This window comes from Salmo salar, chromosome ssa11, assembly GCF_905237065.1.
Source record: "Salmo salar chromosome ssa11, Ssal_v3.1, whole genome shotgun sequence".
Taxonomy (NCBI): domain Eukaryota; kingdom Metazoa; phylum Chordata; class Actinopteri; order Salmoniformes; family Salmonidae; genus Salmo; species Salmo salar.
The window spans coordinates 72,644,633-72,666,610 of record NC_059452.1 but is presented as its reverse complement, the minus strand read 5'-3'; the positions used below and the strand labels follow the sequence as shown (position 1 = coordinate 72,666,610).

Genomic DNA, 21,978 nt, shown 5'->3' with positions numbered 1-21,978 from the left:
CAGTCAGCTCAGCATTAAGAATGTCCTTAGATTCATCAGAAATATTTGGAAACTCCAATCTATCTAAAAACTAGCCTGGGTATAAGTTTCAGGAGGATATTCTGATGCATATAATTTTTCATAAAAGGATTTAAAGGTATTGTTCATCTCCCGAGGGTCTACCGTCACAGCTTCCCCTGCATCCTGAATTGATTGCCGTCTCTCCTTGCTGCTGTTTGATTTGCCAGGCCAACAGCTTCCCAGCTTTTTCACCCTTGTCATAATATGATTGGTTTAGTCTCAATAAGCTTGTTGCAGCTCTACCCGCAGAAATTCTGTTATATCGAGCCCTGAGCAAGAGCAACTCCTTGTGGAATTAGTGAGGAAAATTTCTCTCTCCAGAGTTTTAATTTTGTTTTCAAGTAATTAAATATTTTGCTGAGTATTTGTTGACTTGGAGCTGATTAAATATATAATTTGACCCCTTATGAAAGCTTTATAGGCTTCCCATCTAGTACAAGCTGAAGTCTGTGTTGTATTAATTGAAAAGTATAGGTCAATTTGCTGTCCAATGTGTTCTGTAAAACTTGTATCTTGCAGCCATTTAGGTTGGAAGTGCCATTTAGGTGGGATACCAACTAAATTAGAATCGGAATATATAAGAGTTGCTGTAGAGTGGTTAGAGATGACAATGCTATCATAGAAGCAATCTTCAATTTTAGAGCGTAATGCTGCAGAGATAAAAAAATAGTCGATTTGGGAATAGGTCTGGTGAGTGCTAGAGTAACAGGAGTATTCCACATCATCTGGTTTCATTTCTCTCCAAATCTCTATTAAGTTTAAATCCTTCATAAAGGATTTAAAGATTAAAGATGTGACTGATCAGCTCTGCGCCATACCACAAGCCCTCTTCTACACTGTTGAACGAATCAAGTAAATGTGGAGGAGGAGTTAAACTGGAGTGTCGCTTTGTTAAAACTTCTTAGGGCTAGGCCCATTTTTTCTCCACTTCCTGTCTAAATTACGTGCCCAAAGTAAACTGCCTGTAGCTCAGGCACTGAAAACACTTTGAAGTTTGTAGAAATGTTAAAATAATGTAGGAGAATATAACACATTAAATATGGTAGGAGAAAATCCAAAGAAAAACCACCCAGAATTTATTTTTTTGGAGAAACCATCCTCTTAGAAATGTAAGAGTAAGGTCATATTGAACATTAGCTCCCTTGATGCATTTTCTATGGCTTCCACGGGGTGTCAGCAGTCTATGTTCAAGGTTTCAGGCTTGTAACTTAAAAAACAAATAAGAAATATCAGTTATAGCAGAAGGACACAGTCCTGGAAATGTGTGTTTGCGCGAGACATGAAGACATTACACACCTGATAAAATCGGTTTCCTATTGAACATACTTCTTTCCGTAAGAAATATTATAGTTTAATTACATTTTAGGGTATCTGAGGAATAAATAGAATTGTATTTTGACTTGTTGAAACAAAGTTTAGGGGTAGATTTTCAGATTCCTTTCTCTGCATGTTGAACGAGTGGATTACTCAAATCGATGGCGCCAATTAAACAGACTTTTTGGGATATAAAGAAGGATTTTATCTAACAAAATGACACTACATGTTATAGCTGGGACCCTTTGGATGACAAATCAGAGTAAGATTTTCAAAAAGTAAGTCAATATTTAATTGTTATTTGTGAATGTATGAAACCTGTGCCGCTGGGAAAATATTTTGATGTGTGGTGCCGTCATCAAACAATCGCATGGCATGTTTTCACTGTAATAGCTACTGTAAATCGGACAGTGCAGTTAGATTAACAAGAATTTAAGCTTTCAGCCGATATGAGACACTTATATGTACATATATATTTAAAATCCATAATATTTATGATTATTTATTTGAATTGTGGGCCCTCCAGTTTCACCGGAAGTTGTCCCACTAGCGGCTCCTATCCCTAAGAAAAGCGGAAGTTGCATCATAGACTCTCTTTCCATTTCCCCTGAAATCCAGAAGCATCCGGTTGTTTCCGACCCCGCAGCCTGTGTAACACATTTTTTTTTTTTCTCAATATCTGTGTAAGTAATGAGTCTTGCAGGTCCATGGTCTTCAGGAGTCTGAGTGTTGACCTAATTTCTACCTCATATGTAACCTCTGTCACAAGCTCACAACTCATCACTCACACAAACCCTCCATACAAGTTAGCTAACTGCCCATCACTTTCCTGACCCTCTCATGACTTTCTATCTCATGAATGATGTCGTTGTTGTTGTTTTTCTAAATGACTTAAATCATTATTTATAACTACTTCAAGAGGCTCTGCAATCGTTGCCTGACGACTCAAACTGAATTCTTACATTTTAGTCATTTTATCAGACGCTCTTATCAAGAGCTTGGGGTTAAGTGCCTTGCTCAAGGGCACATTGTCATATTTTTTCCCACCTAGACGGCTCAGGATTCGAACCAGTGATATTTCGGTTAGTGGGAAAGTAGTGGGGGAAAAAGGTCTAATGGTCACCACACATGCCAGTATTTCATATGACAGAAATGTAAATACAGTTGAAGTCGGAAGTTTACATACACTTTAGCCAAATACATTTGAACTCAGTTTTTCACAATTCCTGACATTTAATCCTAATAAAAGGTCCCTGTCTTAGGTCAGTTGGGATCACAACTTTATTTTAAGAATGTGAAATGTCAGAATAATAGTAGAGAGAATGATTTATTTCAGCTTTTATTTCTTTCATCACATTCCCAGTGGGTCAGAAGTTTACATACACTCAATTAGTATTTGGTAGCATTGCCTTTAAATTGTTTAACTAGGGTCAAACGTTTCTGGTAGCCTTCCACAAGCTTCCCACAATAAGTTGGGTGAATTTTAGGCCCATTCCTCCTGACAGAGCTGGTGTAACTGAGTCAGGTTTGTCGGCCTCCTTGCTCGCACACACTTTTTCAGTTCTGCCTACAAATTTTCTATTGGATTGAGGTCAGGGCTTTGTGATGGCCACTCCAACACCTTGACTTTGTTGTTCTGAAGCCATTTTGCCACAACTTTGGAAGTATGCTTGGGGTCATTGTCCATTTGGAAGACCCATTTGCGACCAAGCTTTAACTTCCTGACTGATGTCTTGAGATGTTGCTTCAATATATCCACATAATGTCTAATGTTTAATTCATACCGTGGATTTACTACATGTTCATAAGCAGTGTTGGGGCTAAAGCATTACAAAGAAACACGTTAGAGTCTAATCCTGAATGCCGGTGTCTATTCCACAATCCACTGTGCACTACTGCGCAATCCACTGTCTCATCAGCCCAGCCAAGCACTTTATGAACTTGATCTCCACTATAAAAAGCATCTAGACATTATCTCACATTTCTTTTAGACTAACATTTTGTTTTCAACAGCGGAGATTTGTATAAGCCTTGATAAGCTCTCTCCGACATTTGCAACATTGTTTCAATATTCAAATTCAACTGTCTTGGTGTGTTTGGACCATGATAGTTTGTTGGTGATGTGGACATCAATGAACTTGAAGCTCTCGACCTGCTCCACTACAGCCCCGTTGATGAGAATGGGGATGTGCTCGGTCCTCCTTTCCTGTAGTCCACAATCATCTCCTTTGTCTTGATCATGTTGAGGGAGAGGTTGTTATCCTGCCACCACACTGCCAGGTCTCTGACCTCCTCCCTATAGGCTGTCTCATCGTTGTCGGTGATCAGGCCTACCGCTGTTGTGTTGTCGGCAAACGTAATGATGGTGTTGGAGTTGTGCTTGGCCATGCAGTTATGGGTGAACAGGGAGCACAGGAGGGGACTGAGCATGCACCCCTGAGGGGCCCAAGTGTTGAGGATCAGCATGGCAGATGTGTTGTTTCCTACCCTACCACCTGGGGGCGGCCCATTAGGAAGTCCAGGATCCAGTTGCAGAGGGAGGTGTTTAGTCCCAGGGTCCTTAGCTTAGTGATGAGCTTTGAGGGCACTGTGGTGTTGAACGCTGAGCTGTAGTCAATGAATAGCATTCTCACATAGGTGTTCCTTTTGTGGAGTGTGAAGTGCAATAGAGATTGCTTCATCTGTGGATCTGTTGGGGCGGTATGCAAATTGGAGTGGGTCTAGAGTTTGTGGGATAATGGTGTTGATGTGAGCCATGACCAGCCTTTCAAAGCACTTCATGGCTACAGACGTGAGTGCTATGGGTCAGTAGTCATTTAGGTAGGTTACCTTGGTGTTCTTGGGCACAGGGACTATGGTGGTCTGCTTGAAAGATGTTGGTATTACAGACTCGGTCAGGGACAGGTTTAAAATGTCAGTGAAGACACTTGCCAGTTGGTCAGTGTATGCTCAGAGTACATGCGCTGTATGTTGTGAATGTTGACCTTTTTAAAGGTCTTACTCACATTGGCTACGGAGAGCGTGATCACACAGTCGTCCGGAACAGCTGATGCTCTCATGAATGCTTCAGTGTTGCTTGCCTCGAATCGAGCATAGAAGTTATTTAGCTCGTCTGGTAGGCTCGTGTCACTTGGCAGCTTGCGGCTGTGCTTCCCTTTGTAGTCCGTTTTCATAAAAGAAAATAAATAAAAAAGATAAAAAGCCAGGGGTTACAGTTGTGTAAACAGTTGTGTAAACTTATGATAGAGTTCTAAGAATATAGTGTTTTTTTGGTTATTGACTAGTTCTAGAGACTTTATTAGATATTGGATTTCAAGTAAAAATATATTGCATTTAGGGACAGATTTCCAATATTTGTTTTTGTGTTTATAAAATTTACCGGAGAGAATGAAGAAATGAATGACTCATTCAGTGCTTTTGTTTTCATTTTAATAATAACATATTACATCTTTCATTGTAAATACATGGGTCTTATTGATAAAATAAAAAATGTAAATACTTAACTCGCTCCAAAATAACTTCCCAGAGTCACACTCATAAAAAATGTGTATAATCGTTTCTCCTTCTTTATCACAGAAAAGGCATATGTCCTCTAAACCATGAATATTGACAACAAGTTATTGCAAGGGTACATTTTGTGCAAGATTTTAAAACTTCTAGTTGGGGTATGTACGTACGGTCACTGTGGGTACGACATCATCGATGCACTTATTGATGAAGCTAGTGAATGAGGTGGTGTACTCCTCAACGCCATCGAAAGAATCCTGGAACATATTCCAGTCTGTGCTAGCAAAACAGTCCTGTAGCTTAGCATCTGCGTCATCTGTCCACTTCCTTATTGAGCGAGTAACTAGTACTTCCTGCTTTAATTTCACTTGTAAGAAGGAATCAGGTGGATAGAGTCAGATTTGCCAAATGGAGGACGAGGGAGAGCTTTGTTCATGTCTCTGTGTGTGGAGTAAAGGAGGTCTAGAGTTTTTTTCGCTCTGGTTGCACATTTAACATGCTGATAGAAAGGAGGTAAAACTGATTTAAGTTTCCCTGCATTAAAGTCCCCGGCCACTAGGAGCGCCGCCTCTGGATGAGCATTTTCTTGTTTGCGTAAACATGTGTTTCTACTTCAATATGTTTATACTTATGTGTACATAATTAAACAAAAGCATTAATTTTAAGTATTGTAAAGGAGATATTGCATCTGTCATTATTACTTGAGTTGGTATAGCCCAGAATTATAAATCAGGCTACGGACGGTAGGCTATGCAAGCCATTCAAAGGTAGTGTTCGCCCTCTATAGAGCATAAGAATGACACACGCAAGGTATCTCCTGACAGTTACTTTTTATGCAAGTAAGGATGTAACTTAACGAGTTACCTTTAAGCGTAGTGTTCCCCAACACTGTTGATGAGTGTGTTGTTTCATGCAGACCATATCGTATCTATAACTTCACCATGTTAGATCACACTGCATGGTAAGAAGACACTGTATAATTCAAATACCATGACTACGGATAATCCTGAATTATTCATGAATAATGATGAGTGAGAATGTCACAGAGGGTCAAAGATCATACCTCCCCTGTTGTTGGTAATGGTGAGAGGTTAGCATGTCTTGGGATTATGATCTTTGACCACTTGTAGCTTTGTCACTCATTATTATTCACAAATCATTCAGGATTATCCGTAATCATGGTAGAATCCACATTAATGTAGAAGTGCTTGGAATCATATTATATTCTTATTTACAATAAAAGAGACTCAAAAATGACATAATACATTATTTCCCATTCATTTCTATTGGGCCCAAAATAATTTGAAACACACCAAAACAAACAGCAAATGCATCCAACAAGTTTGTAGAGTCACAAGCTTGATGTAGTCATTGCGTGATAGTAATATGGGACCAAAAACGAAACTTTTGTTGACTTTTTTTATTAGACTCTTTAGGGGTGTCAATAATTTTGACCCCTGCCTTTAAAAAAAAAAGTTAAACTTTTTAAACAAAACCTCTTTCTCTGAGCAATTGTAAAATACTATAATTTCCCAATTTTTTGATCATACAATATAGATCAGTATTTGAATGATTTATTTTATACTGTCATTATTGATAATTGATCAAGGGTGTCAATAATTTTCGGGACCCCACTGTATGTAGGTTACTCACTGTAACTGTAAGTGAATGTCATTGTGAATGCAGTGAGAGATGTGTACCTGTCGTTATGATGCAGTAATGTGACCTTGATGGATGCTTATGGCTTCATATTTCCTGTCATGAACACACACACACACACACAGGTAGATGGTACTCTGTGTTCTCTGTTACAGTATAACACAGCCTGTTCTATATTCAGGACAGACAGACAGACAGACAGACAGACAGACAGACAGACAGACAGACAGACAGACAGACAGACAGACAGACAGACAGACAGACAGACAGGGAGGCAGGCAGGCAGGCAGGCAGGCAGGCAGGCAGGCAGGCAGGCAGGCAGGCAGGCAGGCAGGCAGGTAGGTGTCAGCTACCAGGTGGTCTGATGAAAGGCTAGAAGAGATTTTAGAGTGGAGAGGATGCATCTGTTTTTTTGTTTTTGTGTGAGAGAGTGTGCTAATGTATCTGAGAGCTTTCAGGGAACCATTGTGTTTTTTTTTTTTATCTGGGCCAGCGCTACAACACATACACAGCACTGCGGACTCATATAGGCCAGAATAAATGGACACTACATGAAAAGAGAGAGAAACAGAGAGAGAGAGAGAGAGAGAAAAACAGAGAGAGAGATAATTATGCTCTAACCTGTCTCTGCTTAATAGTGCTGAGCTATTAGTGTTTCTTTTAGGTTGGTTCGGTTTCAGTTAGATTATTACAAAATAATAAAGTTTTTTCGATTTCGGTTTTGATCTTTTTTTACGTTAAATGCATCATGATATAATGACATTACAATGATTTTAGAGCTTTTTAATTGACATTTCAAAACGAAAAATTGTGAACATTCAATTGCCGAAACATTGAAAATATTCCATTGTCTCTGTCAGGTCCACATTGGGTAGACATCAATTGAAAAATAGGAAATGAATATGAAATAATAAAATATTTAAGTTGTGTATATTACTTTGTTTTATTTGATGACTTTATTCTTTTTAATTCCTTAAAGTCATCATCTCATCTCTGCTCAAAGGGCTCCCAAGTGGCGCACCGGTCTAAGGCACTGCATCTCAATGCTAGAGGTGTCACTACAGACCCTGGTTTGATTCCAGGCTGTGTCACACCCGGCTGTGATTGGGAGACCCATAGGGTGGCGCACAATTGGCCTAGCGTTGTCCGGGTTAGGGTTAGGCCGGGGTAGCCGTCATTGTAAATAAGAATTTGTTCTCAACGATAGACCCCTTTTTTTCAATTTCCGCCTAAAATGACATACCCAAATCTACTAGCAAGGATATATTCTTGATACCATTTGAAAGGAAACACTTTGAAGTTTATGGAAATGTGAAAGGAATGTAGGAGAATATAACACATTAGATCTGGTAAAAGATAATACAAAGAAAAAAACAACAGTTTTTTTTGTACCATCATTTTGAAATGCAAGAGAAAGGCCATAATGTATTATTCCAGCCCAGGTGCAATTTAGATTTTGGCCACTAGATGGCAGCAGTGTTTGTGCAAAGTTTCACACTGATCCAACCATTGCATTTCTGTTCAAAATGTTGTATCAAGAGTGCCCAAATGTGCCTAATTTGTTTATTTATAACTGTTCATGTTCAAAACTGTGCACTCTCCTCAAACAATAGCATGGTATTCTTTCACTGTAATAGCTACTGTAAATTGGACAGTGCAGTTAGAGTAACAAAAATGTAAGCTTTCTGCCAATATCAGATATGTACATGTCCTGGGAAATGTTCTTGTTACAGTGTAGGGAACAGTGTAGGTTCCGTCCCTCTCTTCGCCCCAACCCGGGCTCGAACCAGGGACCCTTGCACACATCAACAACTGACACCCACGAAGCATCGTTACCCATCGCGCCACAAAAGCCGCGGCCCTTGCAACCAGGTGGCGAATCGCATCTCTGCATGTCTGGCAGACATATCAGTGTGGATGACGGATCACCACCTCAAGCTGAACCTCGGCAAGACGGAGCTGCTCTTCCTCCCGGGGAAGGACTGCCCGTTCCATGATCTCGCCATCACGGTTGACAACTCCCTTGTGTCCTCCTCCCAGAGTGCTAAGAGCCTTGGCGTGACCCTGGACAACACCCTGTCGTTCTCCACCAACATCAAGGCGGTGACCCGATCCTGTAGGTTCATGCTCTACAACATTCGCAGAGTACGACCCTGCCTCACACAGGAAGCGGCGCAGGTCCTAATCCAGGCACTTGTCATCTCCCGTCTGGATTACTGCAACTCGCTGTTGGCTGGGCTCCCTGCCTGTGCCATTAAACCCCTACAACTCATCCAGAACGCCGCAGCCCGTCTGGTGTTCAACCTTCCCAAGTTCTCTCACGTCACCCCGCTCCTCCGCTCTCTCCACTGGCTTCCAGTCGAAGCTCGCATCCGCTACAAGACCATGGTGCTTGCCTACGGAGCTGTGAGGGGAACGGCACCTCCGTACCTTCAGGCTCTGATCAGGCCCTACACCCAAACAAGGGCACTCCGTTCATCCACCTCTGGCCTGCTCGCCTCCCTACCTCTGAGGAAGCACAGTTCCCGCTCAGCCCAGTCAAAACTGTTCGCTGCTCTGGCACCCCAATGGTGGAACAAGCTCCCTCACGACGCCAGGACAGCGGAGTCAATCACCACCTTCCGGAGACACCTGAAACCCCACCTCTTCAAGGAATACCTGGGATAGGATAAAGTAATCCTTCTAACCCCCCCCTTAAAAGATTTAGATGCACTATTGTAAAGTGGTTGTTCCACTGGATATTATAGGTGAATGCACCAATTTGTAAGTCGCTCTGGATAAGAGCGTCTGCTAAATGACTAAAATGTAAATGTAAGGGGAACAACCACTTCAGGTCTCAGAGCGAGTGACGTCACTGATTGAAACGCTATTAGTGCGCACCACCACTAACTAACTAGCCATTTCACATCGGTTACACTTACAACCTAATGCTAATCGCATTAGCCTACGTTAGCTCAACCGTCTCGCAGGTGATCCACCAATCCTGAAGAAGTTTTAACTGACTTGCCTAGTTAAATAAAGTAGGTAAGGCATACTTTCACAAACTGTCTCTGTCCCTCTCGTCATTGTGTTTTGTACATTCCTCTCTCATGTGGTCTATGCGGTGTATCCGTCCAGAGATCTGTATATAATGACAAGATGCTCAGGTTTCCGCTCTTACAATGGGAGTCGTTTACTCAAAGGCGGAAGGCAGGCGACAAGCTTACGTCCAAAATAAGCCTATAGAAACTCATTGGGCTTATTTTGTACAGATTTTGGCGAGAGTAAAACCTCTTGCTTCACCTCTTCCACTCTCATCCGTCTCTGCCCGAGCCGGAAAAAACAGGCACGTTTCTGCACTGAACTAGGTTGAATATTTGATTAAGCTTCCTTCAGTCCAGCATCCCACATAGTTCTTGACTTGATTTCTCTCATGAATTAATTGATTTCTCACACACCAAAAAATCTAAATGGAATTCAAATAACTGAACCGATTAACTCTTAAGGTTCTAGAGTCCAGTCACTCTCTGCCAGTGGTTAGATGAGAGACTGCTGCCTGTGGTTTTGTCCACACCCCCTCTCGTCTATACCCTTCAATACACTCTCTATACACTCTATACACCCTTCTATACACCCATCAATACACTCTCTATACACTCTATACACCCTTCTATACACCCTTCTATACACTCTCTGTACACTCTCTAGACACTCTATACACTCTCTATACGCTCTATACACTCTCTAAACACTATATACACTCTATACACTCTATACACCCTTCTATCCACTCTATACACTTTCTAGACACTAGACACTCTATACACTCTCTATACACTCTATACACCCTTCTATACACTCTATACACCATTCTATACTCTCTATACACTCTCTATACACTCTATACTCTCTATACTCTCTAGACACTCTCTATACACCCTCTAGACACTCTCTATACACTCTATACACCCTTCTATACACTCTATACACCCTTCTATACACTTTATACACTCTCTATACACTCTCTATACACTCTATACTCTCTATACTCTCTATACTCTCTAGACACTCTCTATACACTATACACCCTTCTATACACTCTATACACTCTCTATACACTCTCTATACACTCTATACTCTCTAGACACTCTCTATACACTCTATACACCCTTCTATACACGCTATACACTCTCTTAAACACCCTTCTATACACCCTTCTATACACTCTCTAGACACTCTCTATACACTCTATACACCCTTCTATACACTCTATACACACTCTAGACACTCTATACACCCTTCTATACACTCTATACACTCTCTATACGCTCTCTATACACTCTGTACTCTCTAGAAACTCTCTATACACTCTCTATACACACTCTAGACACTCTCTATACACTCTCTATACACTCTCTATACACCCTTCTATACACTCTCTAGACACTCTCTTATACACTCTCTATACACTCTATACTCTCTAGACACTCTCTATACACTCTATACACCCTTCTATACACGCTATACACTCTCTTAAACACCCTTCTATACACCCTTCTATACACTCTCTAGACACTCTCTATACACTCTATACACCCTTCTATACACTCTATACACACTCTAGACACTCTATACACCCTTCTATACACTCTATACACTCTCTATACACTCTCTATACACTCTATACTCTCTAGAAACTCTCTATACACTCTCTATACACACTCTAGACACTCTCTATACACTCTCTATACACTCTCTAGTCACCCATTTATACACTCTATATACACTCTCTATACACTCTCTATACACTCTCTATACACTCTCTATACATTCCTCTATGCCCCTCTCTGTCCTCCTACACCGACATGGTTCAGGAACCATAGGAGACACAGGGACAGGGCACAAGAGATCTGATGAGCTCATTGTTGGCACTAATCGCCATACATTGTTGGCCATACATCAGATCCTAACTGATGTCCCCACAAACAAACACAAACAGTCCCTTATCCATTGAATGTGACTGCAGAGCTGGCCTCATTCAACTCTGTAAGGGAGGCCAAGAGGGACAATTAACACAGTACTGAGTCAATGAGCCGTGATGAGCTGTGATAAACAGATAATGACAGGTGTCCAGAGAGGCACAGAGACAGATATGGGTCAACGTGAAGTACTGCATATGTGGAGACTTGGGTATTGGTCTGAGATGTCATTGCCACCCACCAATGTGGGTCGTTCAACGAAATTAGTGCCATTTGCTTCCTTTTGGCATTTTAAGGACACCAATATTGAATTTTAAAAGCCTGTTATATTAAATGAAGTGCCCTTTAATATAGGTCACATGGAGAATTCAATAAATCTGATTTTCAATATGAATAAAGACTTGCTAAAGTGGCAAAATTCAGCATTTTAACGTCCCTCGGTGCACCCTCTGTGACTCCTAGAAACGTTTTAAACCACAACTCCAACATTTCTCCAAATGTTCACCATCATTGTAAAGCCCTAGTTATTTTGTTGTTTTGACAAAGTCATTTCTGAAGATTATTATTTATTTCATGGTGATTCATTCACGTCTGTCCCTCATGTTTAATGTCAACCCTGTTACGTGAACTGAATTTTCATTTTAATATGATGAAACTATTCCTTTTAAAATATTTATTTAAAAAAAAAAACACTGAACATCAAATAGTCAAATCATAGTGTAGAAGCAGGTGAGCTGGTTCTTTTCGGCCATTTTCAAGCATAACACGTCAACCCTCTTACCCATAGACAGACAGGCTAGGAATGTTTAAAAAAAAAAATTAAATAAAAGAATAAGCTTGCATTCAATTGCCCCTCTCTGTTGCACACAACTATCTTCCATTCCCGCTGTCACAAGAGGATTTATGGCTGATTTAAGGTGAAATGGTCAACCCTGTTACGGCCAACCCTGTTACTTTATTTGCCGCTTAATAGGCACTTTTTATAGGCTTTTTATAGTTTTTTTTTAAACCTCAAGAGAGGTTGAAGTGGAACATGTGTTCTTTATGACAGAATGTTAAAATTGTATTGAAATCAAACATGTTTTTTTTCACCAAGTCACAATTCTCAAAAGGCACCGAATTGGTGGAAGGACCCATGTGCATGTCATTTTTTTAAGCTGCGTTAGCTACAGTCTATCAACAGTGTCGGTACTGCTCGTCCACAAGGCATTACTCACATACACCTGTCTGTCTGTATCCCTTAATACTCTTTAAAGAGGCTTGTAACGGACCTTGTCTTGCTGCGTCACTAATAGTGTGAGTGTGTGCTTGGAACATCCTAAGCCGTTAGTCGATAGTCCAGTAGCCAGAAATCCTTCCTGCTATAGTTGAGTAACATTGTTCAGTAAGCTAACCAAGGTTTGTTCAGGAGTGTAGAGCTTCTGTTTTTTTACTGAGGAATACCTGCTTATGGAGTATTAGCTGGTTGAGACAGAGAGAGGGAGAAAGAAAGAGATAGAGAGGGGGAAAAGCGATAGCGAGAGAGTGGTTCAGGGCATGTATGGTACCTGAAGAAGAGGGTAAAATGGTAAGCAGTACTCTGTTTCCCATTTTTTCGACGTTTCATTTTTTTTACTCCTACTCTCTCGTCTGTTTTTACTCTTGCTATTCATTGTTTTGTTGTTTTTGTCGGAGCTTGAACTCATTCCATCTCTCTCTCTCTCTGGTTGTGTTCCAGGTATCAGCCACAGAAGAATGCATAGGACCTATGAGACTGACCCAAGAACCTATTCAGGTAAAACTGCACTTTACATTCTTCTGTATTTCTCCTGTTAACAGCATGCTCCAGTTTGGTGCCCACCGTCCGTCAATTATCAGGAGTCTGCTGTATTTTGTTATGCAATTCAGTGATGTTACATGTTGTGGTAGAGCACATCATGGGAAGTTTGTCTCTTCTTCACGCTACTAGAGGCTTTGGAGTGGTGGCCATTTTGATTGGCACAGAATAGGATTTTAGGATGTGATTAGAAAGCGTAATCAGAGAGATTTGCGAAAATTACTTTTGGGGCCTGTACATTTTGTTTGCATTTCAGTTATTTAGCCAGAGCTGTGTAAAACCAGTGCATTCAAATAAGCAGGCTGAACAACAGCATACAAACACATCAGCGGAATCAAATCATATCAAATCCAATTTTACTTCTCACATGCGCCGAATACAACAGGTGTAGACCTTACTGTGAAATTCTTACTTACAAGCCCTTAACCAACAATGCAGTTCAAGAAATAAAGTTAATAAAATATTTACTAAATAATCTGAAGTAAAAAATGTAATAAAAAGTAACACAATAAAATAACATTAATGAGGCTACATACAGGGGGTACCGGTACTAGTCAATGTGCGGGAGATGGGAAAACCTTCCAGAAGGACAACCATCTCTGCAGCACTCCACCAATCAGGCCTTTTATGGTAGAGTGGCCAGACGGAAGACACTCCTCAGTAAAAGGCACATGACAGCCAGCTTGGAGTTTGCCAAAAGGCACGAAAAGGACTCTCAGACCATGAGAAACAAGATTCTCTGGTCTGATGAAACGAAGATTGAACTCTTGGCCTGAACGCCAAGCGTCACGTCTGGAGGAAACCTGTCACCATCCCTATGGTGATGCATGGTGGTGGCAGCATCATGTTGTGTGGATGTTTTTCAGCGGCAGGGACTAGGAGACTAGTCAGGATCGAGGGAAAGATGAATGGCGCAAAGTAAAGAGAGATATTTGATGAAAACCTGCTCCAGAGCACTTAGGACCTCAAACTGGGCCAAAGGTTCACCTTCTAACATGACAACGACCCTAAGCACACAGCCAAGACAACGCAGGAGTGGCTTCGGGACAAGTCTCTGAATGTCCTTGAGTGGTCCAGCCAGAGCCCGGACTTGAAACCAATCTAACATCTCTGGAGAGACCTAAAAATAGCTGTGCATTGACGCTCCCCATCCAACCTGACAGGGAACCTCCCGAAATACAGCTGTGCCAAGAAGACTCGAGGCTGTAATCGCTGCCAAAGGTGCTTCAACAAAGTACTCAGTAAAGGATCTGAATACAATTTTTTTGTTGCAAAAAAGTTTTTGCTTTGTTATTATGTGGTATTGTGTGTAGACTGATGAGGGGAAAAAAACTATTATATATAAGGCTGCAACATAACAAAATGTGGACAAAGTCAAGGGGTCTGAATACTTTCCGAATGCGCTGTATGTCTATCTACAATATGTAGATTGTGACTGTGTCTGTATTCACTATGGGATGTGATCTCTGTGTTTCCATTAGTAGTGGTGGCAAGGGTAGGGGGGTGCATTGCTAGATGTTCCCATAGACTTCCAGTCATTGAGCCAACGACTATCCATTTAAAAGCGTGTCTCAGCAGAAATATACTCATTCAAGGGTTATTTCTTTATTTTGACTATTTTCTACTTAGTAGAATAATAGTAAAGACAACAAAACTTTGAAATAACACATATGGAATCATGTAGTAACCAAAAAAGTGTTAAAAAAAGATTTTAGATTCTTCAAAGTACCCACCCTTTGCCTTGATGACAGCTTTGCACACTCTTGGCATTCTCTCAACCAGCTTCACCTGGAATGCTTTTCCAACAGTCTTGAAGGAGTTCCCACATATGCTGAGTTCTTGTTGGCTGCTTTTCCTTCACTTTGCAGTCCAACTCATTCCAAACCATCTCAATTGGGTTGAGGTCAGGTGATTGTGGAGACCAGGTCATCTGATGCAGCACTCCATCACTCTCCTTCTTGGTCAAATAGCCCTTACACAGCCTGGAGGTGTGTTGGGTCATTGTCCTGTTGAAAAACAAATAATAGTCCCACTAGCACAAACCTGATGTGATGGCGTATTTCTGCAGAATGCTGTGGTAGACATTCAGGTTAAGTGTGGCTTGAATCACACCTCTTCCTCCATGCTTCATGGTGGGAACCACACATGCAGAGATCATCTGTTCACCTTCTCTGCGGCTCACAAAGACACGTCGGTTGGAACCAAATATCTTATAAGTTGTACTAATCAGACCAAAGTACAGATTTCCACCGGTCTAATGTCCATTGCTCGTGTTCCTTGGCCTAAGCAAGTCTCTTCTTATTATTGGTGTCCTTTAGTAGTAGTTTCTTTGCAGCAATTTGACCATGAAGGCCTGATTCACACAGTCTCCTCTGAACAGTTGATGTTGAGATATGTCTGTTACTTGAACTCTGTGAAGCATTTATTTGTGCTGCAATTTCTGAGGCTGGTAACTCTAATGAACTTATCCTCTGCAGCAGAGGTAACTCTGGGTCTTCCTTTCCTGTGGCGGTCCTCATGAGAGCCAGTTTCATCATAGCGCTTGATGGTTTTTGCGACTGCACTTGAAGAAATGTCAAAGTTCTTGACCTTGACCTTCATGTCTTAAAAGTAATGATGGACTGTCATTTCTCTTTTCTTATTTGAGCTGTTTTTGTCATAATATGGACTTGGTTTTTTACCAAATAGGGCTATCTTCTATATACCACCCCTACCTTGTCATAACACAACTGATTGAATCAAACGCATTAAGAAGGAAAGAAATTCCACAAATGGACTTTTAACTAGGCACACCTGTTAATTGAAATGCATTCCATTCCACCTCATGAAGATGGTTGAGAGAATACCAAGAGTGTGCAAAGCTGTCATCAAGACAAAGGGTGGCTACTTTGAAGAATCTCAAATATAACATATATTTGGATTTGTTTAACACTTTTTTGAGGTTATTACATGATTCCTTATGTCTTATTTCATAGTTTTGATGTCTTCACTATTATTCTACAATGTAGAAAATAGTTAAAATAAAGAAAAACCCTGGAATGAGTAGGTGTGTCCAAATTTTTGACTGGTACTGTATATATTTTTAATTGCATCCAATTCTTTGGTTTAAATGAATATAGGGGAAACACTGGAGCTATTATTGCATGATAGAATGGTTTCAACATGGCGTAACAATGAGACACCACATGACACAACAGTGTAAAGGGTCCTGTGTGTAGCTGGTGTAGAGAGTCAGGCGCAGGACAGCAGATATGAGTAATCAACGTACTTCACTCAAAAATACAAGGCCACATAGCGAGGCCCACAAAAAACGGACCGATGTACAATGAACAATCACTCACAAACAAAACATGGGGAACAGAGGGTTAAATAATAATCAAGTAATTGGTTGAGTGAAGCCAGGTGTGTAAGACAAAGACAGAACAAATGAAAAGTGGATCGGCGGTGGCTAGAAGGCCGGTGACGTCGACCGCCGAACGCCGCCCGAACAAGGAGAGGGACCGACTTCAGCGGAAGTCGTGACACATGCAGCATACATGTACACTATATAACTATTTTCACTAGGGGTTGGAACCAAAATGATTTTCCAATTGTTCCGTTCTGAACAGAACCCCTATTTTTTTTGTTCTGACCAGCATAATAAAGTTCTGAATCTGTTCAAACCCCCCAAGAAATGTACGGTTCATAAAAGTTCCATTTAGTTCATATTTTAACCCGTGAAATGAACATAGTAATTACATTTAGCTTGTGAATTTACTCCACCAGTTAGTGCAGATAGAGCATTTTGGTATGGAACGGGTAAGCTAGATGTTAACATGTTTGTTCGGTCAGATATGTGCAGGAACAAAAAAAAAACATTATTATCCGGTTCTCAAGATTTTAAAATAACGGAGATCACTTTCGTTCGCAGTTCTGTTTCTGTTTCCTCTGAAAATGTAGTTTTTTTCCCCCGGTTTTCGGTTGTGTTCCCTGAACTGGTTCCATCCCTGCTTTACACCCGATGGTGTGTGGGTTGGTGGTAGTTAAGTTTCCGGTGACCAGCTGTGAACAGCTGCTAGTCTGAGGTTGAGGTTGTGTCCTGTGGATTGGGATTAAGGCAGTGTGAGCCTTTGAGAAGTCCAGATTAGCTCCCAGGCCTTAACGCTGTTGTGTAATTTAGGAAAGGGAGTTTTAGTTACACAAGATCATAGGTGTTTTATGTTTCTTGTGCATCTAGACATCTAGGTCTCTGTCTTTTTACACTCTCTGTCATTGCGCTTGATGGAGTAATGGAATAGTCCTAAAAGTGCAAACCTCCCCCGCCATCTGGCGGGCTTAATCAAATGCTCAAAGTGTTTGAAAGAAAATACATACCGAAAGGCTCTACCCTTCATCCACCCGTCTTTATTGTGCTGAATAAAACCTCATCCAAACCTCATATCCAGAACTCATCCATTCTTCTTTATCAGGCTGTGTAAAAGCCTCTGCAGGAGGTAGTGTCTGGCAGCGGCTGGCTGAACCAGGTGGAAGGACTAGAGACTTTATTACAACCCCTCCTCCCCATACAGCCCTCAACACACGCTCCATTAAAATAACTACTCTCCTCAAGATGTGGAGCGCACACACACACACACACACACACACACACACACACACACACACACACACACACACACACACACACACACACACACACACACACACACACACACACACACACACACACACACACACACACACACGCACCACGCAAACACGCACACAAAGTCATACACACAAACAGACACACAAGGGTGCAGACGCACACTCACACATACAGTTGCGTACACACACACAGAGTCATGCACACGCACAAACAGACAGCGGAAGCACACACACATCCGCACACACACACACAGTCTCGTACGCACACAGAGTCATGCACACACAAACTCCACTGTACCATGACCTAACTCCCCACTCCCTCTTTACCTCCCTCCCACTTGAACAGGGAGAACGAGAGAGAGAAAAGAGAGAAGAAAAGATAAAATGCTCCGGAGGAGAGCGTTGCATGCTGAAAGTTTCCTCCTGACATTTATCATTCCCTCTGAGCCCTGGAAAGACTCGGTAACTCCAAATCTACTTCTCTCCGCTCCTTCGTTTCTGCACCCTGTCACAGGACTCCTCCTCAATCAGAGGGATTATTTTTCCAGAGGGCTCAGAGGGTGAACTGTTGTTGACTGTAGGCTGCAGAAGACAGTATACAGGGTGCTCTGCTCTTACTTTGGACAGGGAACTTAGGATGGTCACTTAACTTAAGAAACCATATGGCGAAACGTTGTAGCCCCCACTTCAAAACACGGGAAAAGCATTTACATGTTGTTCTGAGTGTGAGGAGTAAACCACGCTTATTAGGAAGGATCCATCAGATTGATGACTGTTAGTATGTCTCCTCCACACCGTACTCCTTGGCTCTACGCCAAGAGGAGTCCCACTGACAAGACTTGGTGTAAAGCCAGTCAGCTAGACGTCTCTCTCTATCGCTCTGAGAAAATATCTGTCTAACTGTCAGTCTAACTGTCTGTCTGTCTGTCTGTCTGTCTGTCTGTCTGTCTGTCTGTCTGTCTGTCTGTCTGTCTGTCTGTCTGTCTGTCTGTCTGTCTGTTCCATACCTTCGTCCCTCTAACTGTCTGTCTGTCTATCTGTCTGTCTGGTCAAGGGTGTGCAGAGATGGAGGCTTAAAGGATTCTAGCTTTAACCTCTGAACTGTGACTGGGTGAGTCAGCGTGGCACAGCAGTCAGGGGTAGAGGCCCTTCTCTATGTCAGTCCTGCCTTGAGGGCAACACAGTGTGTAAACCACTTAGGGAAACCACTGGAATTAATCACTATTAAGTGATTGTGTGTTCAAACACACTCCAACTATTTAGCACTTGGGTGATAAAGATACTCATGAAAGACATCCACTTGGAGGCAGTATGATCAGTCACTTTAACTCTACCTACATGTACGTATTACCTCAATTACCTCGACTAACCGGTGCCCCCGCACATTGACTCTGTACCGGTACCCCCTGTATATAGCCTCGCTACTGTTACTTTACTGCTGCTGTTTCATTATTTGTTTCTTTTATTTTCTATGTTTTACTTATCTACTTTTTACTTAACACTTTTTTTTCTAAAAACTTCTTAAATCAAATCAAATCTAATTTTCAAATCAAATTTGATTTGTCACATGCGCCGAGTACGTGTAGATCTTACAGTGAAATGCATACTTACAAGCCCTTAACCAACAATGCAGTTTTAAGAAAAATACCTAAAAAATAAGGAATAAAAGTTAGAAATAATTAAAGAGCAGTATTAAAATAACAATAGTGAGGCTATATACAGGGTGTACCGGTACAGAGTCAATGTGCGGGGGCACCGGTTAGTCGAGGTAATATGTACATGTAGGTAGTTATTAAAGTGACTATGCATAGATAATAACAGAGAGTAGCAGCATCATAAAAGGGGGGTGGGGCAGTGCAAATAGTCTGGGTAGCCATTTGATTAGATGTTCAGGAGTCTTATGGCTTGGGGGTAGAAGCTGTTTAGAAGCCTCTTGGACCTAGACTTGGGGCTCCGGTACTGCTTGCTCTGCGGCAGCAGAGAGAACAGTCTATGATTAGGGTGGCTGGAGTCTGACAATTTTTAGGGCCTTCCTCTGACACCGTCTGGTATAGAGGTCCTGGATGGCAGGAAGCTTGGCCCAGTGATGTACTGGGCCGTATGCACTACCCTCTGTAGTGCCTTGCAGTCGGACGCCAAGCAGTTGCCTTACCAGGCAGTGATGCAACCCATCAGGATGCTCTCGATGGTGCAGCTGTAGAACCTTTTGAAGATCTGAGGACCCATGCCAAATCTTTTCAGTCTCCTGAGGGGGAAAGGGTTTGTCGTGCCCTCTTCATGACTGTCTTGGTGTGCTTGGACCAAGTTAGTTTGTTGGTGATGTGGACACCAAGGAACTTGAAGCTCTCAACCTGCTCCACTACAGCCCCGTCGATGAGAATGGAGGCGTGCTCCTTCTCCACGTTGAGGGAGAGGTTTTTTATCCTGGCACCACACTGCCAGGTCTCTGACCTCCTCCTTGTAGGCTGTCTCGTTGTTGTCGGTGATCAGGCCTAACGCTGTTGCGTCATCGGCAAACTTAATGACGGTGTTGGAGTCGTGCCATGAAGCTGTTGTTGGTTAAGGGCTTGTAAGTAATGTGACAAATAAAATGTGATTTGATTTGATTATGTGTATGTACACGGACTCAAGCGGCAACACACACAGAACTGTGTACGTGTGGCGCCCCCTGTCTGGCCCGTGTGCGGGTGCAGGGCAGGTCGGCAGATAGTAGGATTTTGGGACGGTGTCGCCTGAGGTGTGTGTGTGTGTGTGTGTGTGTGTGTGTGTGTGTGTGTGTGTGTGTGTGTGTGTGTGTGTGTGGAATTTCACACGGCAGCTCCATGGTTACACAGCCCAGCTCGGGATCAAAGGGTGTAGACCTTTCACAGCCTCCTACCAATGCCAGCTCCTTCCCCCCCCCCTTCTCTTTTCTCCTCTTCTTCTCATCCATCCTCTGCTCCCTTCTTTCCCTCATGATCCTGCCAGTCTGTCCGGCATGACTGGCGAGACGGCTCGCTCTCTCTTCTTGGTCTCCCTCGGGCTGTTTCTCTTTCAATCAAATCAAATTCTATTGGTCGGCCTACACATATTTAGCAGATGGTTTTTGCGGGCGTAGCGAAATGCTTGTGTTCCTAGCACCAACAGTGCAGTAATACCAAGCAATACACACAAATCTAAAAAGTGAAACGTAATTAAGAGATCTTTATAAATCTCTATCCCTACTTCCTTTCTCCCTGTGTTAGTTGTCCATTGCTGTGTGTGTGTGTGTGTGTGTGTGTGTGTGTGTGTGTGTGTGTGTGTGTGTGTGTGTGTGTGTGTGTGTGTGTGTGTGTGTGTGTGTGTACACACAAGTCCCTCCATTCTTGCCTCTTGTCTCTTACTGCTCTACTATAGGAGTCAAGTATTGGTAAAGTTACCATACAGTATGAAGAACTGTCGGTGTACAGTACAGGCCAGACAACTGTTGGTGTGAAATACAGCTCTCATCAGCCATCATTAACTATCATCCAACTGGCTCCTGGTTACTTTTATACTGAACAAAAATATGAACGCAGCACGCAACAATTTCAATGCTTTTACTGATTTCAAATAATATATAATAGTTCACCTTTAATTTAACCAGGTAGGCTAGTTGAGAACAAGTTCTCATTTACAACAGCGACCTGGCCAAGATAAAGCAAAGCAGTGCGGCAAAAACAACAACACAGAGTTACACATAAACAAACGTACAGTCAATAATACAAAAGAAAATAAAGATTTTTCTATTTTTTCTATTACAGTTCATATGAGGAAATCATGCAATTTAAATCAGTTCATTAGGCCCTAATCTATGGATTTCACATGAATGGGCAGGGGCACAGACATGGGTGGGCCTGGGAGGGCATACTGTGCATTCATAAACTATTCAGACCCCTTGACTTTTTTCCACATTTTGTAACGTAACAAAATGTGTGAGATGTCAAGGGGTCTGAATACTTTCCGAATGCACTGTGAGCCCACCCACTTGGGAGCTAGACGCTCCCACTGGGGAGCCAGGCCCAGCCAATCAGAATTTGTTTT

At 41.9% G+C, this 21,978-nt stretch overlaps 1 protein-coding gene across 3 annotated transcripts in view; it reads left to right on the top strand.

Moving 5' to 3' along the window:
* The window catches only part of LOC106563036 (high affinity cAMP-specific and IBMX-insensitive 3',5'-cyclic phosphodiesterase 8B), an 80,929-nt gene that overhangs the window by 13,155 nt on the left and 45,796 nt on the right, over positions 1-21,978 (top strand). For 2 of the 3 annotated variants that reach the window (XM_014128243.2, XM_014128242.2), the window contains exon 2: positions 13,216-13,272. In XM_014128243.2, coding sequence (XP_013983718.1) covers positions 13,216-13,272 — 57 coding nt within the window. Of the gene's footprint in view, positions 1-12,792; positions 13,066-13,215; positions 13,273-21,978 lie in introns of those variants that run through there. The other variant, XM_014128244.2, reaches the window with a different exon arrangement.